This window comes from Halyomorpha halys, unplaced genomic scaffold (assembly GCF_000696795.3).
Source record: "Halyomorpha halys isolate HHAL.00 unplaced genomic scaffold, Hhal_1.1 Scaffold209.1, whole genome shotgun sequence".
NCBI lineage: Eukaryota > Metazoa > Arthropoda > Insecta > Hemiptera > Pentatomidae > Halyomorpha > Halyomorpha halys.
Window position 1 is genome coordinate 715,174 of NW_027115831.1, and position 21,068 is coordinate 736,241.

At 30.1% G+C, this 21,068-nt stretch overlaps 1 protein-coding gene across 1 annotated transcript in view; it reads right to left on the minus strand.

The window, feature by feature from the left end:
• Positions 1-801: 801 nt before the first annotated feature.
• LOC112210125 (transcription factor LBX1) overlaps positions 802-21,068 on the minus strand; it is a 146,826-nt gene continuing 126,559 nt past the window's right edge. Inside the window, exon 2 of the mRNA XM_024358555.2 lies at positions 802-1,703. Coding sequence (XP_024214323.2) covers positions 1,333-1,703 — 371 coding nt within the window. The 3' untranslated portion in view covers positions 802-1,332. The remainder of the gene's footprint in view (positions 1,704-21,068) is intronic.

Genomic DNA, 21,068 nt, shown 5'->3' on the forward strand with positions numbered 1-21,068 from the left:
TATATACATATCGTTACAACTTATACAATAACAAAACAAATAAAAATCATATTGCAAAAAGATGTCACCTGACGTTTTGTTGAACATCCTTTTCCAAACTTAAATGAGGAACTTGAAACTTACATTAAGTACATCTTGTAAAACTTATTCATAACATTTAACTGATTTTTAATTTTTTTTTTTTAATTTACGAACAGTGAATTTGAAATTGCTAACCGACATGCATTTCTAATTTCACAAACGTACAAAATTATGAGCTGCTACCTAAGATAAGATCAATAAGTTGGTGAAAATACGTACAAGACAGTTAGTAACATATTTACACGATAAAGGTGTCCGTATACCAGCCATTCGCCCCAGTAATAAATAAAGAAATATGTATTAAAATTAACATTAATAAAATAAAAGAAAAAAATATTGGATATCACATTTTTTTTTGTAAGATTTATCAGATCTCAACATTTGAAAACTAAGCTATAACCCTAAGTTGTTGAGAGATGGTTAACAAAAGCATTTTGTTACTGTCAAATAAAGTCAATGTTAAATTTATTTGAAAATTTAAAAAATCGCATTATCTTTTTTTTAAAAATAAAGTAATTATGCACTTAATTGTGTAGAAAACGAAAAAATGCAATATAAAGAAAATATACTTAGTAAGATATTTTTTTAATTTTATTTTTCCATATTTTTTAAAAATTTTTATAATAATTAAATAATTTTCAAATATGGATTATATAATCTTTATACTATTGAGAAAATATTTTTTAAATGGTGGTAAGCCATGTATTTCGTTTAAAATAAATGATTTATAAAAACGACTTTACAAATTATAAACTCCCTCCTTAAAATTTATAAGTATAAACCTTAAATTTAAATTATAAAAGTCAGCCATTTTAATTTAGGTAATAATTAAAATTGTTTGTCTTTGAAATTAATGAATATTTGATATAATATAAAATAATATTTTCAATAAGATTTTTTTATTTCTGCAATGCTATTTTTAGTTGGAAATAATTTGATAGAAGGTATGATAGCATAAATTGAATTTCTGGAAGGTTATGAACTGTTTTAAGGACAAATATAATTAATTGGTATCAGACATATTGTAATTTTTTGCTTTCTAATGATTAAATACATCATTTCATAAATAAAAATAAATTTTTAAAAAGCTTATCTACAGCACAGTGGAAAGAATAGGTGATATTCGACACCTTTATGTAAACAATCTTTCTTACATCTCAGGATTAAAGGCTATAGCCGACATCTTGTTTTGAACGTGGTGGGATTTTCTTTACAACAGAAGTACAACTATGAACAGATATAGAGAAGCTCTCACTTCTCCATGGACATAGCTTCCTCTTCGGACGGAAGCGGCTTCTTCTTGAGCATGCTGAAGCTGTGCACACTCTCGAGGAAAGACTTCTGCTGGTTGGCGAAGGCTTTGGCCGTCTCCACGTCCTTCTTCAGTTCCTCCATGTCCCTCTTCAGTTTGGCCCGTCGGTTCTGGAACCAAGTTATCACCTGGGCGTTGCTGAGTCCCAGCTGCCCTGCGATCTCGTCCCGGTCCGCCGGCGAAAGATACTTCTGGTAAAGAAACCTCTTCTCCAGCTCGAAGATCTGGTGGTTTGTGAAGGCTGTTCTCGACTTGCGCTTCTTCTTTGGTTGCTGTCGGTTGTTGTACATCATGTGGCTCCCTTGGCCATCTGGAACAAATAGACGTATAACGTTAGAGTATTATTTACAAAGGGAGCTCAATACAAAAGAATAAAATTCTGATATAAAAAAAACCAAAGGAAATAGTAAAAATATATTTTATCTTTAAACTATACATTTTTTATTCATTTTTGTTTTATTCAATTATCAATATTTTTTCTAAAGTGCGAAACACACCACATCATAAAAGAAATAAGAAAATTAAAAGGTCGACAACCACTTTTTAACAAAGGAAGAAGATTAAATATATAATACATAAATGAATAAAAATTCATGTAAGATATAATATAATAATTTATAGCAATATTAAAAAGAAAAAAACTTGATAAACAGTAAAATAATAACTGACACCACCGATAGCTAATGTATGAAATTACAAAGTAAATATTAAAACCCTTCACTAATTCAACTTTACATATCTTACAGATAATCCAAGCATAAATGCAAAAGTTTGAAAAATTAAAATTTATTATAATGAAAACATGAATGTTTTATTCAAACTAATTATTATACATGCACATTTAAGCTTCAGAATTGAGGGACATCATTAAATGGAGGTGTTAAATAAACGATTTAAAAAAAAATAATTTTTCTTACATATGAAGGTTTTGAGCGCTTGTCTGAGACTTTTGGTAAAACAAAAGATTGTGCAATCGTATGATAACCGATTAAGTCAAAATATAAAAAAAAAAATTATATGCCATTTTCTTAAAAAAAACTAAAGTTTGAAACATAACACCTTCATCAATTTATTCCATCAATTATTTAGAATGATACCATATTTTAAAAATTAATTATAGTTAGCTATACTATTATTACTTTTTTTAATAAACAAAAAATTCTTTAAATAAATGAAAGTGATAGAATAAATAATAATATACGTATATACGGCCGTATCACCTTTGTTCGACCTCGGGATGAGACGCGGCGATTAAAGCGCTAAATTAAACGTTGTCGGTAATGCTGCATCAATTCCAACGGCCATCTTGGCTTTAATAATTTCCAAGTACATTATTATTATATTTTATTACATTGTTTATCGGATTTGATGAGAATTGTCTATTGTTCGCGGAGCTTCAGGGTCGAGACACCTTGAGATCGATGACAACATTAATGCTATAATGTCCTATAACCTAATAAGTAATTAGTTGTCTCAAGTTTTATTAGAAATCAGAAATGGATTTTGTTAATTAGTCGACGATTCTCTTCTGGTTGTTCTCCCCAGTTACTCAGTTCCACTAGTTTGGAAGAAACTAATTTTTTTAAAGAGTGTTTTAGGTTTTTACTTAAAAATTAAAAGTTTTAAACATTTTACTACTTCGGTAAGCCTAAAAGAGGAATTTTTATTGAACAATACTTTAAATGCGCCATTACTATAACAATACATGTTGCAATATTTGAATTTATTGTCTTCATTATTTTTTAATTTAATAATGAAATTCGATTAATAAAAACGCAAAATTTAAAATAAGAATGGAAATATTAATGGTTAGAAATTTACAATAAAAATAGATGAGCCAAAGAAATATATTCAAAATACATAATACTAACTATAATGAACATTAGGAGATTCCAACCTGTAATAAAATAAACTACCTTTCTAAATTGATAAAATAATAACGTTTTGCAGCGATATTAATCATTATATTTCAAAATTTTTCAAATGTTTCTATAATTTATAGTCAGTGGGGGGTGATTAACTTCTCTATTTCAAAATTTTTCAAATCAATTCTATTTTCTAGTATTTAATTTTTTTTTTTCTATAAACGTTTTAGTCTTCTTGAGGTGAAAGAATTTCTCCCTAAATCTGTTAAGTTCTCAATTAATCTGGATAGCGAAAAAAACTGTGGAGAAAAAATGGAGATAAAGTGTTTTTCATTATCAATAGCAGACCTGAAAAATAAAAAATATTTCAAATTATATTTAACGTATTTCATAGAATGTACCGTAGACTGCGGCTACTTTTTGATAACCTTACAAACTTTGGGACAGTCTATAGAAGGACGTCGATAGAGAAAGAAATGCCTGTCTACGGTGATATTTTTGCAACACGTTCATTTCAAAATAATTTTTTTTTTGTCAGGTGTACCTCTATTTACGCAAAGCATCGATATGTCCGCTCATTTATTCTCACTTTTCGAAAGAAACACTCTTCACAAATTTAATTTTAGTACATATATTTTTAAAATACATGTTCAGGAATATATTCTTAGATAAATGAATATATTTATTAAGGCGGCAAAGCGGTGCAGCGAACCCTACGATCAATCAATCATCCCGTCGTACTGACAGCTTCCAACCCAAGCACCATATCGGATTACTATTCCGGACCGTTCGTATATTATAATCAAAGTTGAAGATAGGCTACTTAACTCTAGAAAATATTATAGAAAAAGATTTCCTATCCTTTCCTTTTTTTTTAATAATAGACCTCCCCCCTACACGATTACCGGCTGACCTGCAACAGTAATGACTACTTTACCTAACTGCTTTCATATCAGGTAACAATCTCAGCTATCCCTGGTCTCTAGTCTGGGACTATCTTTAATCTGTTCCAGAAATATATAGATCAATCATTACATGGAATGGTCTACAGTCCTCTCTGAGTGTTAATGTTCTTTATTTTTTCTTAGGATCAACCTTTAAAAAAATAAAGTCGTGTAAGTCTAAACAAAAATTTTAAAAGTTTCACGTAAGTAGGGTCCAGATAATTTATATTTTAAGATTGGTGAATAGTCCATAATTTTCCTCTGTTCAGAAAAAAAAATCAAAAATAATCTTTTGATTCATTTCATAATTTAAAAAAATGGAAAGTTCTCTAAGTATGCGTACGTATGCACTAAATCCAAAGACATATTTAAATGCAGAAAAATTCGTAACAGGGAAATATTTTAGAATTTAGAATATTACAGGTCTAAAATTTGGGGAAACAGGTTTCATGCGCCATAGGAGCTGTTCAATTTAAACAAAACTAAAATGAAAGTCTTTATAGGAAGATAGTCAAGGAGGTGGGCAATAAAATAGTAAAAAACCATTTATTGGTAACAAACGTTTCGTCTCACTGTGAAGGGCTTCATCGGGGCCTAATGAGAACAAGTTAAAAACATTGTAAAATATGAAATAAACAATTTAAACATAAATAGAAATCGTGTAAAAAGTTACATAAAAAAATAAAGAAACCCAGCGAGTTAAGTAAATATTAATATAGATGATTAGAAAAATGTTGTGCTTATTATTAATTAGTTTTCAATTATAATCCAATGAATCTTTGTTACCCATAGGAATTTCATAGGAAAAACATTAATAGTCCTAAAACAATTAGAACATCCAAAATAAAAAGAAGTGAGTCAAATTAAATAATAAAGGTAATTACCAAAGCTTTTTTCATTTAGTGGAAATGAAACAGTACTTAAGAGAGATATTGGGAAAGCTAAAGACAACCGCAGGGTACTTACTGAAGCAATTAGGGACAACTCTGATAGAGCTAATACTATACCACGCTAATGACCCCTGGCGCCGGCGCAATAAAACTTTTATTACACCAATAAGGAAGGGCCTCCAAGGGGGGAGGGCACCTTGGCCGGCATTAGCATAGGTCTTGTGGAGCCCTTAGCTCTCTATCTGACCAATAAAGTGGTCTATGTCTTAATGGAAAAGGGATGCGTTATAGGGTTGTGGTCCATTTCTAAATGCAGGAGTTGTAGGGCAAAGACACAAGAGCAAGCCAACGGAGAAAGTCAATAACATTTAAAAGATATAGATAAATATAATTACTATCACAATTTATAACATTAAAGTAGATACAATAATTGAAGAACACAGGAGATAAACGATTATAATGATATTATAAACTTTCAATTATATTCATTATTATAGGATAACCTAGGTTATGTTGCTATCCATACTGCATACAAGTTTCTTTGTGATATGAAGGAGCGTGGTATTTATCAAATGAATGAGTAGTCATGCAGAAAGTTTTCGTCAAAACAAGAAAAAATCGACTCTGACCGCTTTAGCTATGTGCCCTTAAATTGATTATTTTAGATGAACAGGTGCAAATCGTTTATTATTTACTATTATCTTAAAAAATACAATAATATAAGGAAAGATTAAGCTTACTGGTGGTCATGGCTAGTATAGAAGTTAATAATGGTAAGTTTGATCCGGCAGTCGAGAGAACTCAAGTAAAGAAACAGAAAGATCGCGTGATGGGTGTTCTTCTGCAAGGCGTCACAAATATGCTTACATGCAATAAATTAGACCAAGCATAGGCCCTTATTTTATCACTGGTCCCTCTTCAGAGAGAGAATAACAATTTGAAAGTTATTATAAAGTCCTCTAATCATCAACGACATTAGTTGCATGTAATGGATAAAGACGGAATTCGGAAGTTGCACAGAAAAATGAAATGAGGTTGTAATCAGCATCAAATGGGAAATCTATCCACCTATTTTGTCTGGCAGAAGTCAGATCGAAGAACAATTTCTATTTTTTATTGTATAGAAAAAAGAGAGAACAGTAAGCTGCAGGTAATAATCCACTCTCCTGCAAATTATGTCGTCATAGAGATAAGGAACACAATCTCAATTTCCAAACAATGATCAGACAGTAATGACCGAATAGACAAAAGAAACAGTTGTACAAACTATGGAAACAACCTGGGATAGGATAATTCCATGTAATGACAGGTTAGGCTTCCTTATCTGCGCATTGTCGGGGTCTGGGAAAGCAGGAGATGGGCGATTCCATTGTGCCTCGCCGATGGGTATCATGGTAAGTTGCTACGGTGGTACGGTGGTGCAATTGATAATGGGGCGGTGGCAGGGTCTCTCTGATGGCGGAGGTGTCCATTCCGGAAGGTGGCTCTTTCGACGCGGCACCGACAAAGCGTATGATACCGCGCTTATCTGTAATGGAGTCCCCATTACTGCTCATGACGCTATGAACCTTCTGGGTTCGCCGCTTTAGGGATCATCACAAATACGTTATCTTTAACCCAGCAGGCCACACAGGGCGATTCAAAGCTGTGTCTCTAAGTCCGGGGTTCATTTACCATCTCAAAGTCAATGTTACACTGCAAGCAGCAGCATTATATGACCTATTGCAGGATGCACTGAACGTGACTACATATTTATTCACAATGCAACCTCACCTCATTGCTGGCTGAACAATATTTTCCAGCAATGAGATGTTTCCAATATTTCCAACAATTTATTATTTACAATTTTCAAACTTGAGATGATTAGAACGTTTATTTAGGTTCGAATAATATACTCTCAACCACCTTAATTAGTAGACTGTATTTAACATGTATATTCCAGGTTTCACAAGATAAAATTATCGAAAATATATTTTACTGTATAGAAATACTTCAAACATCTGGTGAGTCACCACATGATACTTTCTAGAACTAAGAGAGGTCTAGCCACACTCCAAACATATGGAAATGAGATCATAATGGCTGAAATATTAAAGACATTATCTTCCACTTTGTTTAGGTCTAATAAATGAACGCGGTTTATAGCTCTTACGAAAAGATACAAAAAATAAAAAAAGTATTTCTGTATAACATGTAGCGCAATGCCATAATAATAACCGCGCTACTGTAGAAAGTAATTAAAGAAGCAGATAATGTAAACCCATCTTACGGTACTTTCTAAGCAATAAACTGTATATTGCATTTTTTTTTAGACAAATTATTTTCAGGCCCGAATTTCAATTTTCAGCCAAAAGAGATATCAAGTTCAAAAGTCATTAAAGTAAGATTTAATAAATACATAAGCAATAAGGATAAGAAATTAAGGGGTTCTATTGGAAATCCTATACCGCCACACTACAAATCACAGTTTATCAACCGGTTCAGTGCTTGATAATTTTTTAATTATTTATTTCCTGTAAATACCAGTTGTAAAAGTTCATTTAAAACGTCAGGACACGCTATTCAATATTTCATAGTAATATAAATTATAGCAATTCCACCTAAATTTCCGAAAACTAAAATTTTCTAAGAAATTTTTGGAAAACATTTGCCCTAGCTGTACTATTTCGTGTTCTTACAGAACACTAAAAAATATTATCCATTCTTACTTTCATATTTAATAATTGATTACTGTTTTATTAGAATTCTTTAAATGATCCAGACGAATTCCCTAGAATTCCTGATCCTGATAGAGGCAAGGCTACGGAGGCCACGACACGACCTTGCAAAGAATTAACGGTGCAGTTTCCGTTAGAGGGGTGCAGTCCTGTCCAATCACTAATTTATGGTTTGATCTTCAAGATTGGGTGGCACTAAAAGTGGCTAAAAATTCCTGGAAGATGTAAGCCTATTGATTTCTGGCAGAAGCTATAGGCATGATCATCCTCCACTTAGAGAGTATGGAGGACTTAGCAGGAACTTAATAATTTTTTTTTCCTTAAGAAGAACTTTTTTTTTCTAAGCACTGAAATAAAGGTTAAAAATGTATCACTTTACATTCTAAATGGAAGTAGAAGGATGCCATGATGTCAAGTTTTAAAGTAGGTTAGGCTGAGCTGAAGTTCATTTACTTCATTCATACTTCGTTCTTATATTCCGCAGACGTTGTGCTCGGAGATTAATATTGTGAAATGAAAAATAGTTTATTGTTCTGGGACTAGGCCCCTTTAGAATAATTACAAGTTAATTTTAATTTTATAACATATATTGGCCAAAAACAGTGTGGCCACACATAATTAGAACTTATATTAAAATTTTACATAAATAATTTTAGATACTGAGATAAAAAAATAAATAAAAAACTGACTAAATACATGAAAAAACAAAACAAAAAGGTAAGTTACATTTGTACTATTATAATATCGGATTAGATTGGTTAAGTAAAAGATAATTAAATATAAGGATTTTAAACGAGGGAAGGAAGGGTACATGACGTATGTTAGAGAGAATGGAGTTCCAGTGATATGCATTGGGATTGAATTCGTACACTTAACATCCTGAAACCCATTTGTTTATACCATTCATATCGTTCTGATGATAATAAAAAAAAATTTATATATGAACAATCAAAACTAAACCAAAATAACTTTTTCGTCCATAAATTAAAATAATAGGGGGTGATTCAATGTCGCCTATTAAAAATTAATTTAACACCCTCCATCCCTCAGATTTAGATAAAACTTATTATTAAATCAGTTACCATCTAGTGTTAGCTGCATTAATTTTTAAAAATTGTATTCGGTGCTATCGGAAGCCTCTAAAAGCGCTTAATTTGCTATTTTTCAAATACTTATCTTGAAAACTAATCAAAATATGGATTTCGAAGAGGGTTTTATGTACATTCGTACCTAAAAGCGGTGTGGAGGTGGGAAATCAATTATCAACCTATCTGAATCCCCCAAAAAACTAAAAATATTAAATATATATTATTTGGACTTAAAGAAATAAACTTATAAATAAATAGGCTGGTAGATACAAATAAATATATGTTTTTTTTAAATGTTTAATTATTGTGTATCAAGGAAGAATATATTTTAAAATTAAAAAAAGTTGAGTACACATTTATTTGACACTTAAAGCCTTAGTCATAGACGAAACATAGCACAATTCATTTTTTATCATTCTAACTCCTGACATTTGTATTTTCCTATTATGTATATATTTTTTTAAAAATTAACTTTTTATTTTTTTAAAATTTTAATGCTATCCAAAGCAAGCAAGAAAGTGATTTTGTTTGTAAAGCTCATCTTGAGCATTCCTTATATTGTTAAAAATGTTTTCCTTGAATAATTATAGAGATATTATGAAATTTGGCAGGTCGTTAATAAGTTATACCAAAAACCACAATAGAATGGTTAACCTATCCCCAGCTCCGAAAAAATAAATATAACTTTTTCCAGACTTTAGAAAACGGTTATTTTGTTTCACAAAAATCCCAATATCCAGTGTCTCAGGAATGACAGAATGTTCAAATATATTTTAAAATAAATATACTGAAATACTGAAAATAAATAAATGATTTTTTAACATTTAATTGCTGTGTACAATAGAGTACAATGTCTTTTAAAATTTAAATGATGGTGAGTGACAACAAATATCCACATAAAATACAACATTAGTCTGAAAAGATCAATAATTTTTATAATATTTTAAAAATTAAGAGGTTCTCCTAGATACCTTCTATCTCAACTATCATTTCTGTATTATGTTTTTGAACTAAACAATTCTTTCCAGATGTTAAAATTATTTTAGTTTTTTAAAAGACCATACAGACTTTTTCAGACATACAAGTTCAAGTTTTAATATTAAGTTTAGTAATATTAAATTCGGTCTTATATTTACAGACAGCGGTAATAGAAATCATAGAACTATTTCAAACCATAATTACAAATATATAAATTAAATTAAAGTAAAGTAACATCGTTTAACAGCATAAGCGACGATATACATATTTATGAAAATATACATTCAATATTATGAATTTTTTTTGTAAGGTTGTAATAGTTTTCCAATAAATATAGAAATTCAGATATGTTACTAACTAGGAATTAATCCAGAGCCTTAATCCATGAGTACCCTCGACACCTGTATAGGACCCTTCAGATGTAATTGTGCTGGAACGCGGTGGGGTACATCCTTTGTGATCCTGAGAGACAATCGCGAGGGCGGGAAAAAACCTCAGCGGTAGGCCGACAAAGGACTCGTTAGGAGTCTAATGCCCATTTAGAGACGCCGTTCGTTTTTCTTCGGCTAAGTACGGCTTTCATCGTCTCATAGGGCACGCGGGGTCTACTTCAAAAGGATTTTTTTCTTATTATCCTTCTTTTTTTTCTTCTCTTTTTCATTTTTTTTCCTCATCCTTTACACCTTCAAAGGCTTCTCACAGTGGCGGAGCTCCTTGAATGAAGTCAAATGAAGATTCACTGCCAACTGATATCGTCCGTGGCAATAACGGGCAAGGATGCGGGCTGATTACCGTTAGTTTCTTATTAATAATCATAGGTTAGTACGCTCATATATATATACAGCTATTATTTAATACGCTTATAAATAAATTAATTTAAATAGTTCATTACTATTTAATAGCATGTAAAAAAAAGGATTCAGTAAAAAAACAGAATAGCTTCGGTGGTCGGTTGCCTTCATTCCATCCGCAGGCCGCAATTTCGGTTTTTTTTAATTTTATTGAAGGTGCCCGAAGAAGTATATGATTAATTAAGTATGCCTGAAATGATAAAAGTAAACCCAATTTCTACTAGCAATGTGTAAAACCATTGTAAAATTTTTTAACATTGACTCCCATTTTAAAAATTGTTACATTAAAATATACAAAAAAAAATTTAAGAATAGGGAATCAGGATGCATTACTTATTAAGGAAGTATGCTATCCCGCTCCTTATTATCACATTAATATTAAGTAAATCCGTAAGTATAACAAAATAAATAAGTTTTTTAAATTTGCAGCAAATAAAAACAACACACGACTCTTATAGTTTAACAATTGAACAGGACAAATAAATGTTTGAAGAGAGCAGATTCTTATTTTTCCCCAGCCATATTCATCTGTGAATGATAGCTCTAGAAAGATTTATGAATTTCTAAAACCATTTAAAATTACAATAATAATATCCATCAATATTGAACTTATTAAAAAAGTATGATAAACTAATTTTGACAACAATTCAATCGACCTTTTTCTCATAAACTTAATTAAACGATTAATTTTTCACATTTTTTAACTCCATCATCCTTCGCTGCATTGGCGAACAATGAAGAAAGTATACAAATGGGTTCAAATCCATAAGTACACAATATTAAATTATGTTATAATCTATTTGAAATTTGTAATATATTTTTCAATTACGGTATAGAAATGAAATTCGTACATTACAGTTCCGACACAAAATTGTATATTTAATTTTCGAACATTTTTTAACGTGCGAAAGAGTTTGGCTAAGGAATTAATATTATGATAATTGAACTACTATATTTCATCTGCTATTAATGAGATTATTAATGATATAGCAATTATATTCTTTAGAAATATTTTGATTCTGCTGAATTGAAACCAGAAAAAAGGAGAAAACAATGGCAGTTTTTCAAACAGAGGACAACAAATAAATGGCAGTGAGACAAGAGCCATCTGTAAACAATGAAGAAAAAAAAAAGAAGTAAACACTAGGGGAGAAGTCGAAACCACGCCCACCACCTCCTCTTGGCCAATCCCTGCCCGCTGTTTTGATTACGTCATCGCCAGTCACAAGTAAGGTCTCCTCTTCACCTGGTATCCGTACAATTCCAGTTTTTTGTAAATAACAAAGCAATGGTGTAAAAAATAGATTTCCACAATTTAATTTACAATATAAAATTTTTATCAATATTTCATTAATATTGACCTGTATGGGTACAAATCATACATATAGTAAATTATTGACACTGATAATTGATTGTATATAGGTGAGTTAGAAGCCAAGAGGTTCCAACTGATAAATATGGGATTAATCCTCTGTGTCTAAAATATTTTGCCATATTAATTCAATTTTGAGAGTAGGTAGCTAATTAGTAAGGCACTGTATTACTAATTCCAAGGATTCGGATTTGAATCAGCCTGTGATATATAATTATTTTATTTTTAACTGTAGCCGGGGAGTAAAGTGGGCCTTAATTGGGTAGGTCTGACGGTCGAGCCTGATTCTGACTAAATCACCTCCTTGCACAACCCTTGGTCTAGAAACACTACTTCCTTACAAAGCACTCCCACTCTTCATGGGTTATAGCAGTACAGATTTTTTTTTTTTTTCCTTTTTACTTAATAAAATAAAAATTAGCTGAAAATCATATTTTGGTATGAAATTACCAAAAATAATTTAATAAAGATAGAATTTACAGTTTGTTTTGTGTTGTACACAAGCAAAACAAAAAAAAATGCAAGTACAGGGGTATGGAAACTCCAGCATGTGGTGAAAGACACCTAAACATCTATACCAATTTTCATTTGTTATTTTGTTGTTAAAGAAAACTTCTTTAAGAACCATGCAATGATTTAGTAGATAAGAAATAAAATTCTGCCACTTAGAACGGAGAGAGTTATTTTCATAGTCTTTCTTTTTAAGTAATTTTTTTTTACTATAAGGTGTTTATTTTTTCCTAAATTGGTATTTTATTATTGAATCTTTTACTTTTGAAAGAGTGGGAGAAGAAACAACTGGAGTTTGAATGTGGTTTGTGTTGAGATGTATATGGTAATGGGAATATTTATGTTTAATTTATATCAGAGCCATGTTCATGATTGTTAATAAAAACAATGGAACAGGTCTTATCTCAACACTTTTATTCATAATTCGCAGCAACGAATCATCATAAGATAATGGAACTAATTATTTATGAGTCACTCACTACACTATATCAACATAATTTAATTTACCTTAACGTAAATACATGCAAATTTGCAAAGCAGATGTTTATTATAAAATCAACCAGCAGCGTGACTAATATGTCTTGACAACTCACCAATATTTTTTGTATACATAAAAATCGTTATGTTGAGCTAAAACAGCATTGAAAATTGAGTAATTAGATCCAAAATATGGTGTAGAATATGCAAAGGTTGCTTAGGAAGCTACCGACGGACTGACTTAATTTATTTAAATACAATAATTATTCCATATTTAATACCCAAATCATTTATTTATTTACACTCACTGAATAAACTAAGCAATCAAACTTGAAAATATGGTGTGAAATTTTCTCAAAAAGTCATTTTTTTCTTTTCTTAGCCTCCTCAGGAAACATTTTTAGCAGGTAGAAATATAAATATAAAAGGATTAAGCAATTGTGTATAATTTTTATATTTATGTTTGTGCCTGCTAAAAATTTTTTCAGAGGAGGGTACAAAAAAATAATCTCAAAAAAGTTATTACATATCTACAAATGAGATAACGTTTTGAAACACCCTTATACAGAATACTCTTCAGTTGACTTCACCGTTAGACGGGAAAACATTGATTGACAAAAATTGATCTATTTCTATGGTAAAGATGATTTTCTATTTAAAAAATATATATAATATATAAATTAAATTAAAAATGTTTTAAAACAATGTTTTGAGCAGAAATGCGCAAGATGATATGTAGAACATCTTATTCATAACATTCGCACGTACCCAAAACAGATCTGTTTAACATTCTTGGAGTTAATTAGACAAAATATATTTTTCCTTTTAAACCTCTTGAAGGCTAGACAAACATACTCAATAACAGCGACTTGTTGTTAGTGACCTTTTGTTTATGTAAAAGAGCTAAATATGGCAGTATCTACACTAAAAGCAGGGCTATTGTTATGGTGTATGTAAGTTTATTCAAATTTTGTGAAATACAATAAATTTAAAACTTTTCTGTTTAAAATATTTTTATCTCCGTTTTGGTAAGTTTTAATTGACAAATTAAGCAAGGGTTAATTGGTAATATAATATATAGCTTGTTTTACACATACATCCATTTACACAAACATGACACGAATAAGTAGAGCATTTCTGCATAAGTAACCACTTTATCATTATTTATGTTGTGGTGAGCATAACAGCTTGAGTCGCTTTAATAACTTACTTGATTGTAAATACAACATTACCACATTATAGGTACATAAGTAGTGCATAAGGAAAATAAAAGAGAAAATACATTTCATTATCACCCATGTTCATCTAACTTATCTTTACTGATTAAAATTTTTTTCAGAGCACTTGGCAAATTTTTAGAAATCAACCCCCAAAAATAAAACAATATTATTATTAATTTATTATATTACGATTATAATTAACAATGTATGCGTGTGCTTAGTAATAGATATTATTGGATCCTTATTTTTATCATATTCTGCATCATTTGGTTTTATTCTCGTTATTAAATTCACTAATTGTAAATTTGCAGCTATATTATTCACTCCATAGTCTTTTGGGTTATTTTTATTATTATTATTTTTCATTTTAATTTTTTTAACATGAGATCAATCCATATTGTACTTATCTAGATTAAAAATTGTATAGCCTTCACAACGCCCTAATAGTGTAAACTGTAATATTTACATTTCACCAACATGTTATTTTGGCACCGACAAAAGTCATGAAAACATATTCTTAATACGTTATTTATGCTGAAATATAAAACATTACTACTATAATAATTCTACTCCAAAATAAAAAAATATTTCCTAACACAAACTATTAAGTTGAGTTTTAATCATCTGGACATATGGAGTTGTATTTTGATACTCCACTAAACCTTCGAATTCATCTCGTATTCAATCCTTACAATCCAAAATCCTTCGTCAAAGTCTCAATGGTCCTTACTTTGTCACAAATAAAATCATACATAAAGACCTTAATGTTCCCTATTTAACCTATCTAGCCCGAACCAGATATCACTCCTTCCATTATAAACTCTCTAACCACTCAAACCCCCTAGTTTCTAATCTTGCATCCTCTTCCATTCCTGACAATCATCCGAGGCGCCTGAAAAGAAGATGGCCACGAGACCAGCTAATGTAAAATGTCATTAGAGTGGTAGTTTCTCTACACACCTGTAACACTCCAATTTAACTTAGATCAGATTTACTAAAAGTATTATAATGTACAGTTGTAAATAAATATTTAAAAAAAAATTTAATCAGTGTGTTTAATCCGGATTTTCCTACCATTTTTTTTTTGTTTCCTCCACCACGTTTTATTTGCCATAGCCACCTTAATCTTTTGGAGATGAGAAGTTTTGTTGAATTTCGCAGTTGATTATTATAGATATAATAAAATACGATGGGAGAGAAGTATTATTAGCGGACAGACATAGAGGCAATGTAATGGGTCAGATATTGGCTATTAGAGAGAGAGGGATTGGGGAGAGGGGATCGCTTTGATCTCGCCGCTAACTAGCCCTCTCACGGCCCTCTCCTTTTCTATTACACCATTGTCATCCTTACCTCATTTTTCATATTATTCTTCCCTATTTTTCTTCTTTTTTTTACCTCAACCTTCTCCTCTTTTTCTGTGCTTCTCATGTTAACATCTTGCCCTTTTCTCTTGAAGGTGGTCTTTTCATGAATGAGACCTACTTGATCACACGAACACAACCAATTCCATTGGTCTAGGCATTTGAAACCAACTTTATTTAGTACAGTTCAGTCATGAGCCTTTAGAATTTATTTATGATAATCTTCCAATTACATTTTGGCTATTTATTCCTAAATGCTCATACGTTTTTCCGAATAAAGAATCATAATGATCAATTGAAAAAAAAAAAAAAAAGTGATGTACGATGATGTAAATGATTTAATAATGTTTTAATTTAACAATCATCTCTTTACTTTTTTTTTTTTTTGGCGTTGTTCATTATTTTGTTTTTAATATGCTTTGATTCTTCTTCTTTATGTCTAGCGTCGGAATGTACATAACGGTATAATACCAAATAATACAGAAAAAAAACGCATATATTGCTGACAAATTATTTATGATTTTAGTGATTGAATTTGAGAATTGAGGGGAATTTGATAATGTCCAAAGCGTTGTTAAATTAGTGAATAAAGTTTTAACGGTGATTTAAAAAAAAATTGCAGCTGAAAATAAAAAATTAAAGAAAATTAGTAAAATTCTAATTTAGCATGATTAAAATTATATGATATGTGATTATTTAGATATATCGATTATAATATACATTTAATACTTTCTTAATAAATTAATTTTTCAACGGAAGTTAGAAAAAATTGTGAAAAAAAATGAATAAATTAAAAATAAAATTATGAACCACTAATTTAACACAACAAAAAAAAAATCATTTTTATTAAATTGATCCATTAAATGATTTAATTTTAAAATATTATAATAGGTATGTTAGTTCAAGACAAATCAACTGACATTAAAAATTAGTCATAAAAACTGAAAATAGTAAAAAAAAAAAGTATTCTAACATTTATCAGAGATACTTTTTTTTTTTCTATCAGAAAAGTGACTCTAAGACTATTTTTTTAAGTGCAACTTTTTTAAATGTTACCGTCCTTCTCAGTTCATTTTTTATGAACTTAAATTTATCGAAACGACTGATATGGAATCCTCATAAAAGACTAAAACGACAAGAAACTGCTCGTAGATTCCGACTATTGCAACATTTACTAGACAAACGGCCTAAATTGCCAATCCATTACAAAAGACTGATCTACATGACTATTATAAGGCCTATCTGGACATACGGAGTTGAGCTTTGGGGCTCCACTAAACCATCAAATTCCTCCAGAATCCAATCCTTACAGTCCAAAATCCTTCGTAAAATCCTTAATGCTCCTTACTTTGTCACAAATCAAGTCATCCATCAGGACCTCAATATTCCATATGTTGTCGATTTGGCCAGAACCAGATACCGTTCCTTCCATAATAAACTTCTCAACCACCCAAATCCACTTGTAACCTGGCTCCTCCTTCATTACCTAATAATCCTCCTAGGCGTCTGAAAAGAAGATGGCCTCCAGATCTTCTTCTCTAGAAATGTTATTGGAGTTCTATCAGTGGGTAGATTCTCCACATGTTTTTATCACGTTACTATGTCACCTACAGCAAATTTACTTGTTGTATATATGTGTATACAGTTGTAAATATCAATAAATAAATTATTAAAAAAAAAAATTATCGATCCCAGGACCAGTGGCCCCTTGGTGTAAAGATAGCACGGAGAAAACCTCGGGTTCAACACTGCTCATGTCCATATGAGGACAGAAATGTGGAAACGTTCGATACTTTAGCACATGCACTTTAAATTTAAAAGAAAGAGTAACGGCAATGTAATAAACAAGAAAATAATATATAATATTGCTTTTAAATACAATGAATAGCTGTACTCGCGATGAAAACACATCATTAGTCTTAATAATATCGATATAAATCGATTTAATGATTATCTTTAATGACAGGTTATACTTCAAGAGATATAGCTACTCAACATTACTAAGCTTTATAGATTGTCAGATAAATCTAGTTCTTTCATGAAGGCTCTCAGCGCGGACATTAAGCTAAACTAACTACCTAGGCCAGTAAATGAAACGGCAAATTAAGGTTATTACACGCAAGGAAGAGAAAACAACAGCGAAGCCATCGTAACATTTTAAAAGCAGGCATCCTTTGAATGTTACGCAAAGATGGTTTCCGACATTTTCCTATATTTGTTTTCTAATGTGTAGGGTTGCGGTATCAAGGAGAATATCACCTCATAAAAGATGTTTTAAATTTCCAAAACCAATTTTCTATTTCCTTAAACCGTATAAATGAATGTATGTAAACAAAATAAATTTATTAATCGATCTCCTTTACATTATTAAATTTATTAAGGAAGTTAAAAAAAAAAACATACATACGAAAAGAGAATTGAAAGAAAAACTACATCTAAAACCGTTAGTTGTTATTTAATTTAACGCTCCTGATACCGTTCAATTAATTGACACGACAAATTTAGCTACCATTATATGTCATTTAATTTACTCCTTTACATATTTTAATTATTTAATTATAATAGTATAAATGTAATAACAGTTATGAATTAAATTTCAGTACGGCAAGGTAATATAAAGCCTTTCTATTAAGCGATATTAAATGCAGAATGTATTAAAATAAATTAAATTTAAATAACTCTTCTTCAATGCAGTGGCAATAAAAATTCATTATTCATATTACTTTTGTGACATTATACATTGTACAAAAGGAACATCCCTGGTTTAAGGAAAGAATAAACGTTTTGATTTTTTTTTTTTAATTTGAATAAATTACTTTATTCAAATCAAACATTTTATAAATTATAATTATTTACATTTTTGAATAAATATAATTATTCCATTAACATTACATGACGAATGTCTTAATGAAATATAATTATTCATGAGATCAGTTATTTTACGATGTGAAAAAATGTAAAATTGACTAATAAATAATCTCATCAGCAATGGTGTAAAATTTTAACTAATTTTTATCATATGCAAAATCATATTCTTCACTTAGTATTTTAATTTGTATTTCTAATATCTACAATTTTGAGGAATTTATCTTTAATTTATTCCTATAATAGGTATTTACAATGTTATTTAGAAATACTTTACAATTGATGAGTTATTTATCCACAATTTAGATAAACTAACAGCCAATTGCATCAGTTATAGCAAAGAGAGACAATAGAGGATTACATCAAAAAAAGGTCCATGAAGTTCCACTCCCAGTTACCGACAGTTAAAGGAACAGTGACCTACAACTTGGGAAACCCAACCAAAACCCTAAGACTGAAGCCCAGACTGCTGCAGGACGTCCTGTTATAAATTATATATTTATCAGTTCTGTTATAGTCACTCTAAAATTTTATTTGATCTTAATTTCTTTTTTTTCTCTTCATCTATTTCTTAAATTCAATTTCTTCCCCCCCCCCCCCATTAGAAATCAATTATTTACTTTGTTAAATCCATAAATGTAATTGTTTTTGTTATTTCCTTTACTTTTATCTTCTATTAAGAATTATTATTTTAATCTATTTATTTTATCTTATTTTTATGTTTTATTTGTAACATTGTATATAGTTAGGGGGGTCTTTTGTATGAGACTATACCCCCATAATCAATTGTTTAAAAAAAAATGTACCTCTTAATTAACCATGTAAGGCCCACCAGACCAATCTGGTATTAAATAAATATATAAAAAAGGTAAATTAAAAGGTAAATCAATAATTAATAATTTATAATTGAATTGTTTCGTTATATTTACAATCCATATAAAAAGAAAATAATTTAATAATGCACCTAACGATACAATTCTCTTTTATTTTTATTTGTGATAACTTAGATTATGGAAAAATGAAAATTTTAACTGTAATTTAACATATTTATTTTCAACTAATATAAAACATTTTTTATGGGTAATTTTATTATTATTTTACAACTGTATTTGTTCATTTTTTGTTTGAAAATAAACATCAATTGTTTTGATACTGTCCTATGAATATTTATATTTTAAAAATGTCTACCATGTACATAAGGGAAAGTAAGGCTTTCCCACTGTTTCTAATTTTTATTAAAATATATTTATTATAATCACTTGGGTTTGAGGTTTTAATTTCAAGGAAGAAATTTGGTGCCGTATCTCTCTGTCAGTTGTCTATAGTCAAATTTGTGTCCAGGCATAATCGATTCCATTGTAAATCCGATTTTTAGTAAATTTTCATAGATTCCATCTACTACTTTCGCTTAAGCATGGGCAATTGTATTTTTCTTGATACTCTTATATTTCGAAAACGGCTCTGATTTGGTAAAAATTGTGAGGAAAGTTAGAGATTAGTGTAGACATGGTCTAGTAAAAATTTTTATAAACTACATTCGCTTACTGATACAAAGAACTCTTTTTTAAATTTACATATCTTTTTTTAACGACTTTTCCTATATATTATATTGTGAAACGATAAATCACTGATATTCAAATATGGGCAGTTATATTATTGATAAATCAATTATATAACTAATAGAAATAATAATTTTCTCATAATGTAATTTTCACATAAGAAAACAAGAGGGTAAAGAAATAGAATGGTAAAATATTAATGAAATTGCAATGCGCAGAGAACTTCCGTAACATGAGCTTTGACTTAAAATTCAATTTCCAAGCACTAATAACTACTTAGATAGTCCCAGATACCCCTGGACATCGGATACACCTGGCAGAATTTCCTTTAGGTACCTCGGTCGTATCGATTTCCCCTGACATGGCTCGGTTATAATGGGATGGCCGGCAGAACCATTTAAGATTAGAAATCTGCAGGACGTGGCGTGGCCCACAAAGTTATCTATATCTGTTTAGTAGATATCTGTAGACTAGTGCTGTAGATGGCGGCTCCAGATGAAAGAAGATTAATGAGACGAGGCGTGAGCCAGTCTTTCACCGACCAAGGACGATCCTCCGGGTCTCTTCTAATCGTATTTTTATCGGGCGGCGGTCCCTTGATGGCCGCTTCCTGGTAGATCCTTGCAGGGGGAGAGAGTATTTAGTCATCTAAATAGATGTCAAGATAATTGGGAAGTAACGGAAATCAAAATTTAGGATATGCCATCTACAGATAATTATAATCTGAATGAACCTTTTTTAGGCATGTAATAGTAAAACAAATTATGTTATTATTTTTAAAAAATAATTATCAAAATGGCTGACGAAAATATTAAAACTTATATATTTGTTAAAGTGTTATAACAATATATTTTATTCTTCTTACTTTTTTATATCTGTTATTTTTTATATTTATCTATTACATACTTGTTCATTTCTGTTTCTTAATTTTAATTGAATATCGCCTAAGTAAGAGAGTATGTTAGATTTGCATAT